General features: G+C 35.6%; 1 protein-coding gene across 12 annotated transcripts in view; it reads right to left on the bottom strand.

Annotated features, from left to right (window-relative positions):
• Robo2 (roundabout guidance receptor 2) overlaps positions 1-22849 on the bottom strand; it is a 1518906-nt gene that overhangs the window by 109299 nt on the left and 1386758 nt on the right. For 8 of the 12 annotated variants that reach the window (XM_041678470.1, XM_041678467.1, XM_041678468.1 and 5 more), the window contains 2 exons: positions 16367-16494; positions 8454-8465 (listed from right to left, as the gene is read on the bottom strand). In XM_041678470.1, coding sequence (XP_041534404.1) covers positions 8454-8465; positions 16367-16494 — 140 coding nt within the window. The remainder of the gene's footprint in view (positions 1-8453; positions 8466-16366; positions 16495-22849) is intronic. The other 4 variants (XM_041678469.1, XM_041678477.1, XM_041678475.1 and 1 more) reach the window with 1 other exon arrangement.

The raw sequence follows: 22849 nt of genomic DNA, 5'->3' as shown, positions 1-22849 counted from the left end.
AAATAGTTTGCTTACAGGTCAAGTTTAGATGAGAATGGGAATCCATGCTGGATACCTTCACATCACAGCTCTGCCCTCTTTTAAGTCTGACTTTACAGAAATATGTTTCAGGATCACAAAAGGCTATTCTTTGATTCTTTGAGTGTGACTTGGAGTCAAGTGTGGGGCCTAGCAAATAAGTCACCACTATGCAGGATACTAATTAAAATTTAGGAGCCTGACAAGAACTTCTTGAAAGAGAGAAGCCTACTATGATTGGCTGGAAATTAATGGGCCACGTGGTCTTCCCTTCCCTGTGTTCTTTCTACAAATAGGTTATGGCACACAATGTGTTTCCTGAAGATGTTATTAATATTCCTGATTGATTGACTTCAGGTGAGCCTAAGTCATCACGTAAGGTTTTTAAAGGGCATGGTTTATAAACAAGTAGTAGTTCCCAGCAGGTCAAGTTACAGAAGTATGATATAAAATGTTTGTAGTGATTTGAATAAGAATGGCCCCCAATATCTCATGTATGAATGCTTGGTTCCTTGTTGCTGAAACATTGTTTGAATGATTAAGAGGTGTGGCTTTGTTTGAAGGTATGTATTGAGGGTGGGTGTTGAAGTTGCAAAGGCCCACATTATTCCCAGTTTCTCTTGGCCTTGTGCTCGTGAAACAAGATGCAAGCTCTCAGCTACTGCTCCAGAATCATGCCTGCTACACCGTAATAGCAATCACATACTGCAATCCTCAGAAACCATGAGGCTCAATCTGAACTCTTTTATAAGCCACCTTGGTCATAGTACTGTCTTATCACAGCAATAGGAAAGTCACTAACGCAACGCAGAGAGGACCTGAAGTCCAGCCATTAAAGTGTAGTGGACAGCCTCTAAAACCTGGGATACTGGCCAGAATCTAGGCCAATAAAGACTTCAGGGATCTACACCCCAAAATTCTGAGAATAAAACACAAATAAGCCTGAAAATAGAGTGTCATTTCTCCCCCTCAATTGTGTATGTGTTTGTTGTATATACAGAACTTTTTCAAGAAAAATGATGTCATTCTAAATCATTGATTTCTGACAATTTTTTATGCAGCGCCAGAAATCTCACATACCTGAAGTTCATCTTGTTCATGAATCAGGGGATTTGAATGAAAACAGATAGGGGGACCCTGTTTCTCTGTGGAAAGCCATGTATCTCATCCATCCCACAGCTTATGTACACTTGCACAGACGCCAAGGAGAATAAATTATGATTTCTGATAGGATGATAAGACAACTTATCAAGTAGGGATATTGAATGACCCTAATACAACTTCCATTTTTCAAAATAAATAAGCCGTGTTCTTCTGCATTTAACTAGATAGTTGAACAGTGAGAGATCAAAACAGGATTTAAATTCATTGGGATGGTATATCAACTAATTAACCATTTTATTAATGACAAAAGAAAGATTGTAATAAATGTGAAATAATGAACCCATAACTTCCAAAACTACCCAAAGAAACAAACAAAAAAAACCCATCATTTAGAAGGCTTTCATTGTCTAAATGGGAGTATATACAGAAAAAAAATCTCTATAAAAATATGCCCATCAAAAATATAATAAATAAGCAAGTGATCCAAATGGCACAAAGAAAAGGGTAATCGAAATGTGAAGTTTAACAAGCAAGCGAGGAAAGCAGAAAAAATAAAGAAGTAAAATAAACTTAAATAAAAAGTAATATTTCATAACTCTAACTGGAAAAGGAGGTTGTTAGTTGACATTAAAATACATAATAAAATGTATTATAAAACTGATGTCTTAGCTATTACTGCAGAGTAGTTGATAAATATGGAATGTTGAGAGAGACAAGCCAACAGAACTGATACACTTGAAGAAATGAATATATTAGAAAAGAAAATACTTCTAAAACAAAGTTAATAGATCATTATCTTTTGACTAAGGGGTTCTATTTTATCTCAAAATGCTAGACACCACATGATCAAGGTTGAAATCTAATACATCAAAATCATAGGAACAAAGAACATGAACAATCTCTCAATAGTATAAAATCTGAGTCAAGTGGGAAAAATTTTCTGGAAGCGTCATAATTCAGTATAGTACTACTAAATAAAATGGTAAAAGAATTTCTTTCCCAAGTTTAAGGAATGATGAAAAGGATTTGTATTATAAGTTTAAATGCAATTTGATCTAGTAGATATAATGTATGTATAGTAACTTACACAAGCTTTAATCAGTGCGGTATGAGAAATAACACATGATTGCATTTTATCTCAAAAATTAGCCTAGCTAAAAATATTCCAAACAGGTAACCTGATAAAAACACAATTGAAATTTACAAGCTATAGCAATGTTTTTATGTAATCAATATAATTGGAGAAAAAGTGTTCGGTAATAATTAGATGGAACTTTACAAAACACAGAACTTAAGTGCCTGGTGCAGGAAGCATAGCACTTGCAAGTAGGAGATGCCCATCTCAGGTCATCGGAAGAATGGCATTTTCAAGGGAAAAGGAAGGCTGTGTGAACCAAACTGTAGATTTCCTCGCAAGACACATTCAAGAGATTGCTAGGAGATATTTCAAAATGAAGCGTGAGAATTCTGTGTTTTCATATTTTCAAAGGAACTGAAATAGTTACCATAATAAATTATGTACAAACTTTCAATTTCAAGAATGATTTTCAGAACCTCAAGGGGTTCTAATGATTTGACATCTTATTCTTTAAATTAGGTCTGAATTATAATTTTCTCTAAATAAAATTTTTGTTCATTATCTTTTTTATTAGAATTTTTGCTGACTTCAAGAATAAAATTATTTAGATAATGCTGTAATTAAAATTTATGCCAATGTATGAACATAAATGACTGTGTCCACAAGATTTCCTTTTAAAATAATGGCTCTTTCTCTTATCTTTAGAAAAGTATATGTATGTGTATATATAATAACATACACACTTATATGTTAGTTCTTCAGTTATGTATAGTGCCCGTGGAGGCCAGAAATGAATGTGGATCAGCACAAATTGGAGTTATAAATGGTTGTTAGCTGCCTTGTGGGTCCTGCAAGAGCAGCAAGTACCCTCAACCTCTGAGACATTTCTCTAGCACTGTTTCTTTAAAAATAAATCATTTAATATTGTTTTTGCAATAACATGTTATTCTGAACTACTTATAGCATTGGCATGATCTATCAAAACAGCAAACAGTTTTGTGATTAAACTGGTAAAATGTTTAGAATTTTTTATGAAGTTATATATGGTGTTTGCTGTTGATGATTTCCAGAAGTTTCACCTAATCCAGCTTTTCCTCTCTACAGCTGAGGCAATCAGCAGCTAGCATATGGTACATAAGACACAAAACGGAAGAGAGCTCAACTTCACAGGCAAGGCAGCTGGTAGATATGACAGTCTTTCCAAATTACTCATCATGTTTTGAATTACTGCAAGGAAAAAAAATGTGTTGCCCATCTCCAAAATAGATGTTCATTTTTATTTTTATGCTGCAGAAAAGACTTTCAATAGGAAAATAAACCAGATGGTTATAGGAAAAGAGGTAGGTTCCCTACTGAGACCATTTTCTTATTGTCAGGTCTCCTGTCAGAAGACATTTCCAAGAAAAAAATTAATACTCCACTAGCCATAGTTAGATTTGCCCTCAGATGAATTTTTGCTTTGTCTTATGAGCGATGCCTTTGGAACAGTGTCAAAAGTAAAACAGGAAAACACAGTGAATTCATTATCAAAGTGGCATTGATCTAGATTTACTGCTAACCCAAAATCTAACAGATAAGCAGGCTCTGTCTGAGAAATTGGTGACGTTACAAATCAGTGACTACGGTACAAATAATACTTTCCAAAAATGATTATCAACTAATGGTTTTCAAAAATACGTTCTACAGCAGAAACCTAAACAACTTTATATAGAATCTCAAAATACAGTTAATTGTGTTTGTAATTTCAACTGTGGCCTGAGTGGTATAGTAAACTTGGATCTTTCAAATGCAATTGAATCTTTTATGTTATCTGTTTGGAGAAATTTTCAATATGAAGTTTTCAATAGTTTCCAAATTTGACTTTCCACATCTGTGTAGAAAGAAGGTTCATCACTGTTTTCTGAATCCTTCAGTGCTCAGGAATCTCAATTTGATTTATACTTTTTTTTAAAAAAAATCATTTCATAAGAGGAATACAGAAATATCTTTCTAGACTACTTGCTTGTTTGAAAATATATTTCACTAATTATATTAGAATTATAAAGTAATTTTCTCACTTCTTTATGATTTGATTTTAGAATACTCTTTAGGTTATTTATAAGATCTTCAAAGTTGAAAAATACTTGGTTTTGACTCCACTAAAATAAATAAAATGAGTTTTCATAATGTGTTTAATTCATTATTTCAATTAGTGTGTTCCTTTCTGACTTAATATAAAAGTTTCAATATCTACATTTAATGTACTGAAAGTCAGTTTAGGAGCTAATGCACAGCAGTCTGCTCTCTTCATTGTCAGTCTTTTCTTTATTAATCCATGAAAACACATCTAACTTTCAGTTTCCCAAGTTCACAGCAGTTGTCACGTTTGAAATATAGTTCTTCATACTTCTCAGCACTGTCATAAGTCATTCAAGACAGATTTATGAAATGGCAGACTTTCTAAGATAAAATATAATGTGTCAAAAAGCTTTTCTTTATTCCCAGCCCAATGGGAATTTAAGAAAATGTTTCAAACAAGAATAAATTTGGAAGTAACTTTTGAAACTCACTGTAAGTGACAGCTACATCTCAGAGCACAGAACACAGCATGTTGTTTTAACCATTACTCTACCACATTTTGCAAATGTATTAGACATTATTAACATTGTCGTGTAATCTAAGAACTTATGAAATGAGGTAAAAGGGCATGGTGCATGAGCATATTATTTCTAGCTGCCAAAATCTGTAAGTTGAATCTGTTTATTTTCTGTTCACTTGAAAAGTGCTTGCTATAATAGCAAAATCTGAAGAGTTCTTTCTCCAATTTTTTCTTGGACATGTGCTCTCATCTGATCATATATTTTAACACTGACAATGAAAACCATAGGTTGACTCTCTTAAAAGGACTACTGAGAACTCAAGAACAATGGCAATGGGTTTTTGATCCTAATGCACGTACTGGCTTTGGGGGAGCCTAGGCAGTTTTGTTGCTCACCTTACTAGACCTAGATGGAGGTGGGTGGTCCTTGGACTTCCCACAGGTCAGGGAACCCTGATTGCTCTTTGGGCTGATGATAGAGGGGGACTTGATCGGGGGAGGGGGACTTGATCGGGAGAGGGGGAGGGGAATGGGAGGAGGTGGCGGGGAGGAGGCAGAAATTTTAATAAATAAATAAATTTTAAAAAAAGAAATAAAAATTTCTAAATTTGGGAAGTTCTTGTTGCCCAGTCATTAGGACTTCCAAAAAGGTTAGAATTTCATTTTTCCAATTACTATGCCTTAATATTTAAAACATTTAATTTGGTTACATATATTTATGTGTATATATATATATATATTAATACATTTTATTATAAGTTTCAATAATGAATTTATTTTTTGATACATAAATAGGTCTCTCTACCCAGTTCAGCAGTGCTGAGAGAGATGCTATGGAGCATGTATGTTTTTGTACATGGTGAATATTTGTTGTTCTCATTGGTTTAATAAAGGACTACTGGCAAATAGCTAGACAGGTAGAGTTTAGGCAAGAATTGTGTACAAAAAGAGAGTATGGGAAAAAAGGGGGGAGTCACTGGGAGCTTTGGAGAGAAACAATTTGAACATGCCATGCTGAAAAAAGGTACTGGCTCATGGCAAAGCATGGATAAAAAATATAGGTTAGTTTAAGTTGTAAAAGCTAGTTAGTAATAAGCCTAATCTATCTGAAAAGCATTTATAGTTAATATTAAGTCTCCATATGTTTGTTTATTTTGGGAGCTTGTGGAAAAGTGTTGATGTGGTCTAGAGTGATCAAGTAATGGACTAGCAGCTGTGGAATGGTGTTAGAGAACCATGATCTAGGGAGACAGGGTAATGGACTAGCAGCTCTGGAATGGTGTTAGAGCAGAGCATTCGTTCTAAAATAACCATGTAAAATAGTGCCAGCTGGAGAATGGTGGGCTATATATTTTTTTTTATTATGGTTTATTTAACTTTATTTTATGTGCATTGGTGTGCAGGTGTCAGATCCCCTGCAACTGGATCTTCAGACAGTTGTGAGCTACCATGTGGGTTCTGGGAATTGAACCCGGGTCCTCTGGAAGAGCAGTCAGTGGTCTTAACCATTGAGCCATATCTCCAGCCCCAATGGTGGGCTATATTGTAGAAAAGTAGCTCTCTTTTCTTTCTTTTTTTTTTATTAAAAATTTCTGCCTCCTCCCCGCCTCCCTTCCACCCTCTCCCCACTCTCTACTCCCCCCTCCCTCTCCAGTCCTAAGAGCAGTCAGGGTTCCCTGCCCTATGGGCAGTCCAAGGTCCTCCTCCCTTCATCTAGGTCTAGGAAGGTGAACATCCAAACAATCTAGGCTCCCACAAAGCGAGTACATGCAGTAGGATCAAAACCCAGTGCCATTGTCCTTGGCTTCTCAGCAACCCTAGTCTATGCCATTTTATTCATTCTCTTCTTATTTTTAAATATCTATTGTTATATTGTCATTATTAATATGGATTACTGTAAATTCAAGTAATGTGCAGTAAAATTATAGTGTTATTGTTCTGAATTTTCAAGCATCAATTCTGAAAAGTATGATTGGTTAAATTATTATGCCTTAAGAAAAAATGCAAGTTATTATTTAAATTAATTAAGTTTTAAGTATATTTAAGGTTGCTATGCTAAGCAATCGATTTATCAAAAACTAGGCCTAGAAGTACGACAATAGAGGTTTATAGAAATGTTGTATGTATGGTCCAATGAACCACTTAAGCTCAGGTCATTCACACAGATGTTCTGCACTTATCTGACGTAAGGAGTAAGAATATTAAGACACGAATGAAAAAGAGTGCTAGTAAAATGCATATGAGAACTTCTAATTTAGAAAACAAAGTTTTGATGACTATATTTGCTATTAACATAAGAACAAACTCTATGATAAGTGTCTGTGTGTCTTCCATCCAATGAGGGAAAAATATAAGCTTAAATCAATTTACATCAAATGGCAACAACATCAGGTGATGATGGAGGAGGGTCATCTCTCTATCTGTCGTTTCATTGGTTAAGTAATAAAGAAACTGCTTGGCCTCTGATAGGGTAGAATTTAGGTAGGCAGAGTAGACTGAACAGAATGCTGGGAGAAAGAAGCTGAGTCAGTGAGTCGCCATGATTCTCCCACTCCAGGCAGATGCAGGTTAAGATCATTCCTGGTAAGCCAGCTCATGTGCTACATAGATTATTAGAAATGGGCTAGTCCAGGTGTGAGAGTTAGTCAAGAAAAGGCTGGAACTAATGGGTCAAGTGGTGTTTAAAAGAATACAGTTTCCGTGTAATTATTTCAGGTAAAGCTAGCCGTGCAGGCCGCGGGGTTCTGGGGACGCAGCCCCACCGCTCCTATTTCAACAAGGTGAGCATATTATGAAGGGTTTTTAAGCTAGATGGACAATTCATGAAACCAAAATAAGTTATTAAAATACTTTAGGCATTTTTTTCTAAAAAAAAATTGCTGGAACCATTCATTTATCCAGGCCTTTATGCATTCATATATTCATCTCACAAATTTTCTTCTATCTAAACATACTCGTGGGTAAGTTATTCTAAGCTTGAGGTTGCTAATTTAATGAATTTATAAATATTTCATCATGAAAACAGGCACAAATAAGTAGCATTTAAATGTCTACAAGTGCATGCTATTCATTTTTGCAAAGCCAAAGCAATGATGAGCTATTTAGCCACAAACACTGTTTTCATGCCAAAGAACACATATCTCCCAACTCCCCCACACTAAGGTTAAGAATCCACTGAAACAAACATATAGCAGATTTCTATTAAATTTCGCCTATGTCAAAATGCAGATGAGCAGGCACAAAGAGAAATAACCCTAAAAAAAGAGGAGTCTGACTGGCTTAAAATGAAGCAGATGAATAAGAAATAAACATCTCAATTTAATGCATAGACTTCTCTCTTGAGTAATATCAAGCATAGCCTATTATATTGTACAAACAATAAAAAATGAAGTATTATACCATCCTCCTTAGGAAAAGTTAGGGGTTTACATCATTAACAATATGTTATTTTATCAGAAAACTGACACCCACTCCTTGCTGTGTCGAGAAAGTAATTACTAAAATGGTTTACCAACGCAATTGAAAAGCCATGAGCAACTGTTATAGCAGAGAGTCCCCCGAGAAGCATTTTAACATGGGTGAATAAATATATTTAATTCTGTCAAATGCTACTATGCATGAATTATGAAGCACTGTGCAAAGCCATGCCAAATGGATAGAAGGATGGCTACTTACCAACAGGGCGAACTGTAGACATTACAATGGTGTGGTGAGAACATAAAAAAGAAATTAAAAAAAAGAAAGAAAAGAAAATTATCAGAATGCATGATGTGTAATGTTACATTTAAGTATGGACAATAGAGTGATTTCCATTCTCATAATTCAATTATGAACAGGGTGCCTAAGTCTTACACAACTGAAAGATATAAACATAATCCTATGGTAAAAGTTATTTTTAGCCTTAGGCCTAAAGCTGAAACTTGAAGGAATAATTTAGGTTTAGTCTTATCGTCAGCACTTACTTCAGTTCTTATTTCAAAGATATCAAGTTAAAGATCCTTATGCTACTTCAAAGTTAAGAACAGACTGATAAACTATTCAAGCCAAAAGGAAGCAATCATCATGTCTGAGAAATAAGGCCTCACTACCTGAACTAAACAGCAGTTGGATCTTAAAGCATGTCTTGTCAGAACTATATCAAGGAATATAGACAAGTTTCTGATACAACTTTTCAGTAGGCAATAATTTATGTCCACTGTGCTTTCCGTGCATGGAAATCTTCCATTTGTTACATGCACCAAATAGGTTGAGACATGCCTGCAGATCTCAACTTGACCACCCCCTAACCACCGCTGAACTTATCCCTTTTTCCGGCATAGATTATGAAGCTGTGACTGACATGTTGATTCTTTCTCTCAGTGAGCATAGCTTCAAACCGATGCTTCAGCAAATATATCTTTTTTATGATATTATACTTTCAGTTACTAAAATATATAAGCAATAAGTGGACATTCTCTTAATGACTGAAATTTTAAGACACATACATACGTTTAATATTTTCTTTATAAATAATTTCAAATCAGCATGGATGAACAACCATATAAAGGCAACAATTAAGTATTAGAAAATATGGATTTTCTTTATCCAAAAGGAAAAAATCCATTCATAAGAACTAACTATATAAAACTGCAAAATTAGAATATATAATATATCTTTCCTTCCAATATGTCATTCAACCATACCGCAGCATATATAACTCTAGAGAATAATAATAAGTTTCTAGAAGAAGGTATGAATAGATCTTGCTGATGTTGATTCTTTGGACTTGATAAGGTAAATCATTTCAGATCATGCTTTATATGTTGCATTTAGTCAACCTGTTCATCATAATTCTGGATTTTTGTCTAAGATCCAAAAATAATAGTATAGTTAGATATATCTGAAAGACATCTGTCTATTATAATGGTAGTATTTATAATTAGGATAATAAAACTATAGTAACAGTAAAAAAATTCCTGTGTCAGTGGCATAAATATTTTTATTGTATGTTTATTATAAAAAGTGGGGGGGCATTGGGAGGTTGCTGGACAATCCATTTTACCCTTAAGTAAAGGGATTTGTAGAAAGGTCCAAGACGAATAATCAAATAAAGACATAAGATTGACATTATAAATTTTTCCTTACTCCCACTAATAATTTCCCTTGGTTGTGTGAGTTTCAAATAGGAAAAAGAAATCAATTTTGAAATTTGTGCTAATTTAGCTACAATATAAGATTGTTTTTCAAATATACTTCCCTAAGAAATATGTCTTCTAAGGCTGTGACATGAAAAAGAAGAAAGCATAGTGAGGGTTCATGTTAAAATAAATAATATACTTTGTGTTCACTTTATAATAATCTCAAAAACATTTTACTTTACTGCACTGGAATATAGTAAGTTCATTGAGATCCTTAACACCAAGTGAATGAAGAAACTGGGAAATGAGGGAAGCTGTTTGCATAAATGTAACTGCTGTTTTTATGTCTCTTTCAAGAACCATTTTGCAAATTACTTAATAATTTTTTTGATTTGATTATTATGGATGCAAGTTCTTTTACTAATTATTTTCTTTTTCATTTTGTTTGTCAAGGAAGATAATGAATCTATACTTGATGGCAAGCTTCCTTTGATCACCTTTTTGTTACCATGTTTTTGAAATTAAAAAGCAAACACACAATAAGAGACTGAAGAGACTTTGGTTTCAATTGTTGATTATAAAACTCTTTAAACTATCCCCAATGCACTAACATTCATATAATGATACAATTTCTATATAAATATCACAGTAAAGCTGCATATTTTCCATAGCAACATTCCGTCATGAAAATCAGCAGGTGGATGTCTTCAAAATCAGCAAATTAAACTCAAATGTGTTCCAGAATTAAATGGATTAAAATGGACATGGCCTCTTGGGTCAGTTGACCTCATTGTAATAAAACAACCAAGAGAAAGGCTGAACATATCATTTATGTGCATAATGAAATAGACACAGAAAATAAAAGTCATAATTTTACCCCCATTAACCTTGCAGTGTGAGCTATCCCCACAGCATGTCTTAATGGTAAAACATGTTTTTCAATAATAATTTACTGCACATTACATTGTTCTTCAAAGATTTATTAATATTATTTAACCCTTATTTTGAAGTTGCTGCCTTAGTTGAATGACAAATTCAAACCATGGGGACACAAACACTCAAATTCATCTACAAGCTACAAATCAGAGAAGAAACCACTTAAAGGCTTGCTGGTCTTTTAAAAATACATAAATCATATTTTAAAAGACAATGCTTTGTATCAGTTTTGTACATTTGCTTCCAATATAATGCTAAACCTGAAACTTTCAACAAATTATGAAAACAATTAGCTGAGAAAGTTCTCAAGCCAATAGAACACCCCGAGTCTCCTTGTTTGGAGTACGCATGTGTAAAAAGAAATCTGTGTCATCCACAAGCTGACATATTTTCTCATTCTCTCAGCCTTTGTTTAGTCAGCAAATAGGCTGTGAATGGAATATTTTGGGGGTTGGTCATATAATTTTGCCTCATTCATTTCAATCCCCCAGCATACTTTAAAGATGAGTTGATTTATCCGAATTATTTTCACGGCAGTTTACCTATTTAAGAATAATTCCTCGCACATATGCTACATTGTTGGCTTGGTGTTTTGGATGGATTCTGACAGTGAAAGTGGGGTGACTTTGACTCCTTTACTTGCTCATAAGAGTCTCTTCCTCCTACGGCATTGCCTCGACCAGTCTTATGTAAGGGTCTGTGCCTGGTCTTAATGTATCTTGCTGTGCCTTGTTTGGTTGATAACCCTAGGAAACCTGCTCTTTTCTGGGAGATGGGGAGGGAGTGAATCTGGGAGATGGGGAGGGAGTGAATCTGGGAGATGGGGAGGGAGTGAGTCTGGGAGATGGGGAGGGAGTGAATCTGGGAGATGGGGAGGGAGAGAATCTGGGAGATGGGGAGGGAGTGAGTCTGGGAGATGGGGAGGGAGTGAATCTGGGATATGGGGAGGGAGTGAGTCTGGGAGATGGGGAGGGAGTGAATCTGGGATATGGGGAGGGAGTGAGTCTGGGAGGTGGGGAGGGAGTGAATCTGGGAGATGGGGAGGGAGTGAATCTGGGGATGGGGAGGGAGTGAATCTGGGAGAGAGGGAAAGTGTTTGAGAAGTGGAACTGGATGGAGCAACAGAATGAATGTATTTAAAATTATCACTGGAGTATGTAGTTTTGTTTCCATGAGTTGCTATGTTTTTATCATATACAATCAATGATTATATTTGGTTCATAAATAATAAGCTACCTGTGACTTAATAAATAAATAGTGACAATGCTGATAAGCAAGAGCTACCAACTCTGTCTAAATTGTTTGGATCTATGTTTCCACTAAAAAATTGGGGGGGGGGTGCTGGGAGAATAAGAACAGGGCCATTGGAAAGAAGAGAAAATATGGGATAGAGAACAAATGCTTGCTTCCTGCTTGTTACCTGGAGACAAATGAGTGTGGTGGCATAATTTCTCTTTTACCAGATGAAATATTCACCTAAGTTTCCCTGACTGAATGAATTCCTTGAACTTTAAACTCCCTAAACCTGTTTTCTAATTTACACAAACTTGTGGGAGCAAAGCTGAGCAAGGGTAAAAGATGAGGTACAGCTGAGCTGCTGCCAACGTCCTTCTATAGAGAAATGAGACAAAGCCTCTCGTTTCATGGGTGGTGGGCAGAAGGCTAAAAACTGGTAAGTTTCAACAGTGCCATAGCAATGTCTCTGCAGGAAGCAAAAGTGTCCTCTATCTTGGGACAGTATTCTGTACCTGGGAACACATAACTTAAGCTATTGTGATAGCCGTATTCCACCAGGAACGCAGATAGTTCACTGTAGAGAAACATAGATTTAGTAGTGCTTTCTGTTACTATAAACAATTCTATTGTGTCTAGAAATGAGCATGATTCTTTAATAGGGAGAGTTCATAACACTCAGAGAGCTCATGTTATAGACGTGTCCATGACTACCTCCCTTAGTTAAGGTCAGTGAACTTCACAAATTGCTCTCTAAATCAGTTTATCTGGATGCAGGAATTTTGTTACCACCTTTGAAATACAGCTAGTCATTTGCTTCCCTTAAATTGCTGGGCAAAAAATTGGGATCTTGGGGGTGGTGTGGGATGGGGGTAAGGGGAGATGGGGAGAGAAAAGGGAGAAGGGGAGGATGGGGGGAACTTGGGGAAAAAGGATGATTGGGATAAAGGAAGGTTGGATAGGGGAGCACGGAACCACAATTCTTAGTTAAGGGAGCCACCCTAGGGTTGGCAAGAGACTTGAACCTAGAGTGGCTCCCAGGAGCCCAAGGCGATGTCCCCAGTTAGTTCCTTGGGCAGCTGAGGATAGGGAACCTGAAATGACCCTATCCTATAGCAATACTGACGAAAATCTTGCATATCACCATAGAACCTTCATCTGGTGATGGATGGAGATTGAGACAGAGACCCACACTGGAGCACTGGACTGAGCTCCCAAGGTCCCAATGAGGAGCAGAAGGAGGGAGAACATGAGCAAAGAAGTCGGGACCACGAGGGGTGCACCCACCCACTGAGACAGTGGAACTGATCTATTGGGAGCTCACCAAGGCCAGCTGGACTGTGACTGAAAAAGCATGGGATAAAACCGGACTCTCTGAACATGGCAGTGAGGGCTGATGAGAAGCCAAGGACAATGGCACGGGGTTTTGATCCTACTTAATGTGCTGGCTTTGTGGGAGCCTAGCCAGTTTGGATGTTCACCTTCCTAGATATGGACGGAGGGGGGAGGACCTTGGACTTTCCACAGGGCAGGGAACCCTGACTGCTCTTTGGACTGGAGAGGGAGGGGGAGAGAGTGGGGGGAGGGGGAGAAGGTGGGAGGAGGGGGAGAAGGGTGGGAGGAGGGGGAGGGAAATGGGAGGCTGGGAGAAGGCGGAAACTTGTTTTTTTTCCTTTTCTCAATAAAAAAAAGATATATTTTAAAAAAAAGAAATTTAAAAAAAATTGGTGTGCTGAATGCTGAGACAAACAGGAAATTCCATCATTTTAAACAGTTTTAGCGGTATAAAGGGGTAAGCTAGCAGAAAGCAAACAGTTCAAAACCGACAGCATTTAAGAGCAGTAAGTCATTGCAAGAGACAGAAACAAAAAGACTAGCTATGTCTTCCTAACTTTTAGGATGTGCTTTTCAGCTATATCAACTATTAGTCGGTGTGTTGCTGTTAATTATATAAGTAAATTAGACTGGAGAGATGTCTCTAGAGGTCCTGAGTTCAGTTGCCAACAATCTCATGGTGGCTCACAACTATCAATAATGGCATCTGATCCATTCAAGTGTGTATAAGTGAACATGCAAACAGAGAACTCATATTTATGAAACAATAAAAAATGTATAAACAAACTACCATATTTTACAATCTTCATCCACTCTGTCTTTACCACTTGTAATTATTATATATTAGAATCAGTGATAGTATAAAACAGCAATGCTTGTCTGCTTTTTTGATTGGGTTTTACTTGTATTAAAACAGAGTTAAAAACAGTCTCACTGTGTAGCCCATATTTCTTGAGACTCACTGTGTAGCTCAGACTGGCCTCCAATTTGTTACAGTTCCCCTGCCTCAGTGTCTCTCTAGGCATGCATCTCTAGACCCCTCTTTGTATAAAATTAATGAAATTAAAAATATACAAGCAACAATTTAAACCCCTATTTTACGCTGTTGAACTTTCCATTGTGCCATAATACTCTTAAATTTTTTATGAACTAGAAGCTATTATTAGCCTGATATATCTTAAATATATATTGAAAGGACAGCATAGAATATATTAGAATTTGAAAGCTTCCAGTAATCATGTATATACTAAATTATTTCAACAATATGTTTTGACTAGATGTATCACTTCAAGTCATATTACAGTAGGTTTGAGAGAAGGTATGATAGAGATTTGCTAGGTATCAAAGACTCTCATCAGTAAAGATCTTTAGCGTATTGTGGTTTTGTTTGTCAGTGTATGTACTAACTACAAAAAGGAGATTTTGAGTGAGGCATCCCATAAACAGTTAAACCAACCGCACTGCTTGGTGCTAGCCCAACCCTAGCACTGTTTTTACAGGGATTTCCTGGCTATACAGAAGGACAAATATCAGACACACTCAGAGTACTACTAGAAAGGAGTTGGAACTGGGAAGAATCCTGGAAACTGGATTGTACCAGCTAAAGCCTCTCCAGTTTGGGCTCATCCATCATTATCTCTGATAGCACATAACACCGCAAAGTAATTTTACCTATGTGAAAAGGCCAGAGCATTGTCTCATGATGGGAGAAAGTGAGTGCTTGCTCTGACTTCTCCACAAATCACTAGTATAAACCCAGACAGCTCCCTTCATCTTGTTTAGCTTGTTTTGTTTGTTAAATGAGAAGGCAACACCAGGGAAATGCTTAAGTGCTGCCAGTTAGTGGATCTTCACAACACAGACCTAGAGACAATTGTAATATCTTAATATCTTCTGCTGTATAAAATTCAGAGATCATATATTGGAGATCTTGAGGATTTAAAACCAAATGGGAATCTTGAAAAGAATCTACTCTTATGTTCAAAGGTACAGGACGCATTAATCCTGTTATGTAGGGGGATGAGGCTCATACAGTCTCCATGGAGGCATTGGTGCCAATAGCTCCTGCAGTTGGGTGAATATAGTAGTATCAAACTGAGACATAATTGCCTAAAACCTCTCCAGCAACCATAATTCTAAACAGAAGAGAACTTGAGAAGCTTGAGCTTGAATATAGGCACATGCAAATGTTATTTGTGGTCATAGAATGGATTCTTTGTGTTCTTAAGTTCAAGCTGGCATGTCAAGAGAAATGTAAGTCAGTCTCTCAACAGCAATTTTGGCAGCCATCCCCAAGCAAGAAAGGAGAATCAATTCAGTCCCAGTTCTGAGGCAATCGTTAGTATTTCTGATTGGATGTGAGCAAGGTTACACATGTCCACCACCAGATGTGGTGGACCATTTAGCAGACAGAACTGACTATTGTCTGAATTAGTTTATTATTACACTGAGATTTAACTAAACACTAGTTCAGAGCTGGTCATTGCATTTGGAAGTAAATTTCTTTTGTGGATTCAAGAAAGAAAGGAAGGAAGAAAAGAAGGAAAGAAGAGAGGGCTGGAAGGAGGGAGAGAGGGAAAGAGGAAGGAAGGAAGGAAGGAAGGAAGAAAGAAGGGAGGGAGGGAGAGAGGGAAAGAGGAAGGAAGGAAGGAAGGAAGGAAGGGAGGGAAAGAAAAAGGAATGATCCATTAAAGCAGTCATTTCATTTCAATTAATGCAAAAACACCTGAGTATTTTTTATAATACTAAGTATAATATATTCCTTTTCTCTGAAACACTCTCGCTATGTAGACCCCAAGGCATACTTTGCATTTGTGATCCCTCTGTGGTTACTTCTTGTGTGTTAAGATAACAGGTGTGGGCTACCATGCCCAAGAGCCCCTACTATTTTGAGCAGGCATGAACTTACCAATTGGACAAAATATTAGGCTCCTGGTTCAATTTTCTTTGACGCTTTAAGTCTCTTACCTCGGACAGTGAGGGTAGCAGATGCTTCCACTTTTCCCACCCGATTCTCAGCGATACACATATAGGTACCTTCATCTGTACTCATGGCCTTCTTAATTCTCAGGGTATAGTCATCTTTGATATCATACCTGTGTAGAATAGGAAACAGCATCATTAAATAGCATCAGTCATAGAGATAATAGCATACAGGCAGTAATCTTCATTTATCTCTTTTTTGTGATACAATTTACATCTAGCAACAAAATTAAGCTCATTTACACAAAAATTACTAAAACTAAGATCATTCATTTTATAAACGATCACTAGTTGCTTGTCAGTTACCCATTCATTTTACATATATACAGCATTTTATTCTTTGAAGCTATCAAAGACAGGCTTTCCAATTTGTCCTGTCCTTCATAACTCTCCACTATAAATGAAAATACTACATATTTTTGCTGTGGGTCACTTATGATTTATTATTTTGTAAGTTAATCACTCTATAATATTTAGACAATATGAATACATGAAACTTAAACTATATTAAAAGAAGAAATATTTGTTTTCTATATTGAAAAGTTGACAAAATAAACATTGATCAAAATAATAAATAAGGGAAGTGGTTTTTGTCTTTGTTTTTTTTTTTCCAACTACCTATATGAACACTAAAACTGGACTTGACGCCAGTTTAGGAAATGTATAGCCCACACTTATTCATAATGGTTCATTTCTTAAATTTAGAAAATAACAGATTATTTCAAAATAAGTTTACAGCATATAACATTAACATGATTTGCTGGAGCAAGTTGGGGGTGCCTTGCCATGGGATGATATTGCTGTAAGATTCCAAGTTAACAGACAAACAAGACAAGAATACGATCAGAAATCCACTCTTCTGATCTTGCCTCTCAATTTTCACTGTTTTTCAAACATTTTCTTTTCTGGTAGCTTGTGATAATTTATTCTGTTTTTCTTTTTCAATGATTCACAGTTGTATCAATGTTTCCAAAAAATTGTTTTAGTTGATTGTGTATGTTGGATACTTTTTGGGACATTCTGTTGTTTTAAGAATTGATACACAAGTCTAGCCTGGATCTCTCTCTCTTTCCTTTGGTTTCTGTTTGTTTGTTTGTTTCTCTGACTAATTTTTTTTGTTAGGGCAGGCTCTCATGTAGCCCAGACTCTCAAACTTACTCAGTTGGTACCTGGAATCCCAATCATTCTACTTGAGCTTTTTAAGTGTTAAATGAACTTTATACCTTTTTCAACTGGTTTCAAACAGTATTTTGGTACAATGGTCCTGTAACCTGTAAAGATTTGCCTCTTGTACTGGTTTAATAAATTGATGATTGGCCAGTAGTCAGGCAGGAAGTATAGGGAGGGTAACCAGAACAGGAAAATTATGGGAAGAGGAAAGGCTCAGTCTGCAGTCATCACCCAGAGGCAGAAGAAGAAAGATGAGAATGCCTAAATATAAAAGAACCAAGCCACATGGTACAAGAATTCTGGGTTAATGTAAGACGCAAGAGTTGTTAATAAGAAAGACCGAGCTAATAGGCAACCAGTTTACAATTAAATGTAAATCTCTGTGACTTTTTTGGGGGGGTTCTGAACGGCTGTGGGACCAGGTGGGGCAAAAACTCCACTCAACAAAATAGCATTGTAATTAGGTGTGTTCTACTTCTAACAACAACTACAACAAACCAACCTTATCTCTACTAGTGACAGTTTTACATTATGTACACTGGCATGGCAAAAAGAAATGTCTTTCATCCAACTATATCAGAGGCTTGGTCCACCCCAGCTCCTTTGTCTTTTGACTTTTCTAATAACATATTGACCTTGGAATTCTTCCTGTTTACCATGATTTAAGACTTTAAGAAAGGCTTATTCACTCTCTGTGTTTGAAAACTTCTGTAATTTCACCAAAAAGAAATACAGCTACTTCCCCCTTGAAAAGCAGATACCTGTTAATGATTCTGTATAACTTAGAACTACATGGAGTTTTCGAGTTTTCATTGTTGCCTTTATCAGAGAAGGGGTCATCTTATCTGTTTCACCAAATGTTCTCATCATACTGTTAATCACAAAACTTTCAAAATTTATACAAGTCCTTTAAAGCACAGACTTGGGAACTTAATGGTCAAATAACGGGGTCACTCTGTGTTTCTAATGGTGGACAAAGCATTTAAAATTTTTGAATATGAATTATCCCACTAACAAAATTGTTCCAGTAAATATGTCTGTTTCAACAGAAAGAGTACCAACTATAACTGCAAAATATATAAGAACAGTATAGCCTGAGGAAAATATAATTTATGATAGCTATATATTATACATACAAAAACTCAAGAGATGTACAATTAATGCATTGTTTTCTGCTAATATGAATGCTATTTAAATGTGAATGGCTTCAAGGTTACAATGCTTCTCTATAAGGATGGCTTATGTTTACAGTTTAAGATAAATTTTAAGCTAAAAAAGCACAAAAGAGTAACAATATAAAGAGCTGTTGAGTAAATGTATTATATAGCAATTTAAAAATTAATGTATAAATATAGATAACTATAATTTCAGAAGTATCCTCCTGCTACATCATTGATCGGAATCATACATCTGAGATAATTTCATATGCAGGGAAAAATTATTTATGTTTTCTCTTAAGCATTTACTTGACATAGGCAACAATATAAAGGAATTATTTTTACTCAGAATTTCAGGTTACAGTCCATTACCGTCACAGCAAGGCAGTTATAGAGGTAGCAGGTGAGAGAATTGGTCATGTTACCTCAGAATCAGAGAGAGCAGTGGGTGTGTGAATGCTAATGGTCAGTTTGTCACTTCTTTGCATTCACTTCGAGTATATTTATTGGGTGATGCTTCCCACTTCACTTAATGCAAAATCAAACAACTTCCACTATCATGCTCACAGGCCAACCTGATGAAGACAATCCTTCATTGAGAATCTCTTCCCACAGGATTCTGGACTGTGTCAAGCTGATAATACAACTTAACCATAATACTTCCATTTAAGTTCTTTGTGATGTTTCCACATGTGACAGAAAGATGATAAACAACTTGTAGAAAATGCCTATTTCCTGATGTGACTTTAAATAAAAGGCTGATTTTGCTGTTGTCTAGGTGTAAACAGGATTGTGAGCCACTATCAGAAAATTTCTAAGAATGCAAAGAGTCTACCTTTCTGTTTGATATGTTTGCTGCTTCTTACACTTGAATATCAGGTAACGTATTATGTTGATTATTCATCCAGGGTTTTCTCAAAAGTAACAATGCCCATACTTTTTAATAAGCATAACTATAAAAACTGTATGATTATATATTAATCTACACATAAGTTGTTACATTTCTTTTCTCAGTCAGAGATACTTCAATTTGTTTTTAGCTGCCTTTGCTTAGTCTAGGATACACTTTAAATGAGTTGCGCTTGCTTTGATATAAAACCACTTATCGGTATAGTGAAATTTTACATATGCATGGCATATAATAGTAGCACTGACTATCTTAATTAAAAAGAGAAGATGAAACAGATGAAGAATATTTCTGATGAGGCAGTTTTATTAGAAACAAGATGATTTTCCTTATGAAATCCGCATGACTTGGATGTATGCGAAGGATGCCATTGTTGCCAGGTTTGATTAATGACAGTTGTGTTATCCTAGGCTGTCAGTTGCTACCATAGATGTACCTTATTTCTTTTGATGTGAACCACTGCTGAAAAATACAATCCAATCAGATTTGGCCCCTGGTCAACATGTGCTAGCATCACTGTACCGTGAATCCAGATTGATTGGTGACCAGCTGTGACAATGTAGGCACAGAAGCTCTGTATTACTGCATTATTTTTACCCCACGAGTGGGGGGGGGGATAAAAAAAAGAAAAAGAGAATTTAATTGTATCAAAACCATTACCATCTGTTCAGTTAAACAGTAAACCAAACAAAGTTGATTCACTTTAATATTTAAAACAGTTTTATAGAAGATACTGTCCATGTGTTTTGATATTTATGGCTAATTCTAAAAATGTCTCAAAAGACAAATATTACTACTGATTATATTAGGAAACAAAATGCTACATTCTAAAAATAATTTCCCACTTTGCATAAGCGAATTTATTGTATTCCTTTATGTATTCCTGCCACAAAATATAGCAAATCTGTGATCCTACATAGTAGGAAGAAAAGTTCTATGAATCAAAGTTAAATTAAAATATCAGGCAGTACTTGAAAATTTTGTAGTATTAACAAATTTTCTTTTTTTTTTCTTTCCTTTTTTGGTTTTTTCGAGACAGGGTTTCTCTGTGGTTTTGGAGCCTGTCCTGGAACTAGCTCTTGTAGACCAGGCTGGTCTCAAACTCATTTTCTTAATTATTTTTTTGCAGTTTTCAGTTCACATTGGATTGGTGTGATGAAAAGTTATCCCAGTTTTCCAGTTCTTCTGTGTGTGTTAGAACAGGGGGTCCATGCCTTCAATGGTGACTATAGAATTGGAGAGAACCATCAAAAGGAAAGCAAATGACATTTTTCAGATAATCTGGGATATCCCCATGTTGAAAGCCTGTGTCTCTCCTCACCTTGTTTGGATTGTGTAAGGATTCCATAAAACTTCCTAAATAATTCTCATGTCAAAATCATCTGTACTCATGGAAGCAAACATATATCTTCAACTTCTTTTACTTCTTCAAAATTCATTTACAACTTAATCTAAGATTACTGGTTAAACTTCCAGAGCAAGTACATTGTATTAACCCTCAAAATGTTAGTATACACCTACCTTCCTAAAAGTTAAGATAGCTAGCCATGAAGCTATGCATTATTTGAACTATTCATTACTATAAACTATGAATTATTAAAAACCAGATATTATTCAATATATAAAAGTAAATATCCTTATTATTTTAATGTCTGTTTATTTTCCATTATGTGTAAGTTTCCGTGTATACAGTTGAGTATGTATATGTGAGTTATTGTGTCCAAGGAGACCAGAGGCATCTGGTCTTCATAGAATTGGGAGGTACAGGCTGTTGTAAGCAACCAAGGTAGATGTTGGGAAACAAACTTTGGTCTGTTGCAAGACTAGTATGTGCCTCTCTCCAGCCCTTGTATTTTTCTTTCTTTTAAAAATTAATAAAATTTTAAAGATATTTTTCAATTTATATTATATTTCAGTTATCCAAATAGTTAAAAATAGCCTTATGTATTTTGGAATGCTTTAAAAAAGAAAAGTCTACAATAATAACTCTTTCCCTTTCAGTGAAACCTTACTATGGACCTTTATTATTAACAACTATCTAGTGGCCTAATGGTCTATTGCCTTGTTTTCAACACAAGTATATTTTTATTATACAAACCTTTTTATTAATCCTATGAGATTATTAACGTTCATAGTACTAACTCAAAAAACCATTTCTTTGTACAGTGAATATGACATAGACATAGAAAATAACCATTTAAAAATAAGGGGCAGGGCTGGAGCGATAGGCAGGGAGAACATTTGTCTAGTATGTCCAAGGACTAAAGTTTGATCACCCACAGTACTGCCCTTTTCTTCTCCTTAGAAACAAACTCTCAATGACATTATTTATCAATTGCCTACAAATTTTAGTAAAAGTATTTATCTTTACCACTCTTTCCTGGAAAATTTTGCACCCTTATTAATCTTGAAAAAAAAACAGATTGTGTATTTTTTCTAAATTATTATTGCTATTAATAGTTTTTAGAGACATTCTTTCATGATAAGACTTGAGTACATTAAAACCATGCATGTAATTACATCTAGAAAACTAAATCATGTACAATTGCTAATTCTGTAATACCAAAGGTGTATCTTAAAGGCAATTTCTCAGATAACATGACTAATACAGGGCTTCTGTTTGATGGCCAAAGATTGAACCACCTTCAATAATGTAAATGAATTCATGGTTATTTGATGTGCAACTACTATGCATGCTTTGTTTAGAATTTTGGTGAGTGAATCTTGCTATTCCTTTAATAATGTCACAATCAATTCTAGAAAAATAGCCAAAGAAAATATGAAGAATGGCTACCTGTACTAAAAATGATGATTGCCATTGAATTAACTGCAGAAGATAATCCAAACTCCAGATTTACCTAAACACACAGGGAAATTGAAAAGTCTCAGGTTACTATGGTTGAACTTTCTAGTTTATTCTGGAATCTTCAGCAGGGTGTCTAATTTGCAGACCACATGCCATGTTTTCCTCAGAGTAGCTCTCAACATCATTCAGCCCCAAACTGCAAACCCTGAGTATTATGAGATTTCTTTTTCTTAAAAAACTTCGTAATCCTCAAATACAAACTTGGCAGAATGCAGCTCTGTGTCACCATGTCCCAAGGTTGGCTATGAACCCACAGAAATGCCTATGAACCACAAAACTCAACATCTTACTTATCTAAGAAATCAAACTGTATTTTGACTACATTTCAAGCTAGGAAATTGTTCTCAAAACTCCTCTTGTTACTTCCA

This window comes from Microtus oregoni, unplaced genomic scaffold, assembly GCF_018167655.1.
Source record: "Microtus oregoni isolate MIOR12 unplaced genomic scaffold, Mior012 000030F_ref0000283, whole genome shotgun sequence".
In the NCBI taxonomy this organism is placed as follows: domain Eukaryota; kingdom Metazoa; phylum Chordata; class Mammalia; order Rodentia; family Cricetidae; genus Microtus; species Microtus oregoni.
Note: the sequence above shows the minus strand (reverse complement) of the source record. Positions and strands in the feature narration are given on the sequence as shown.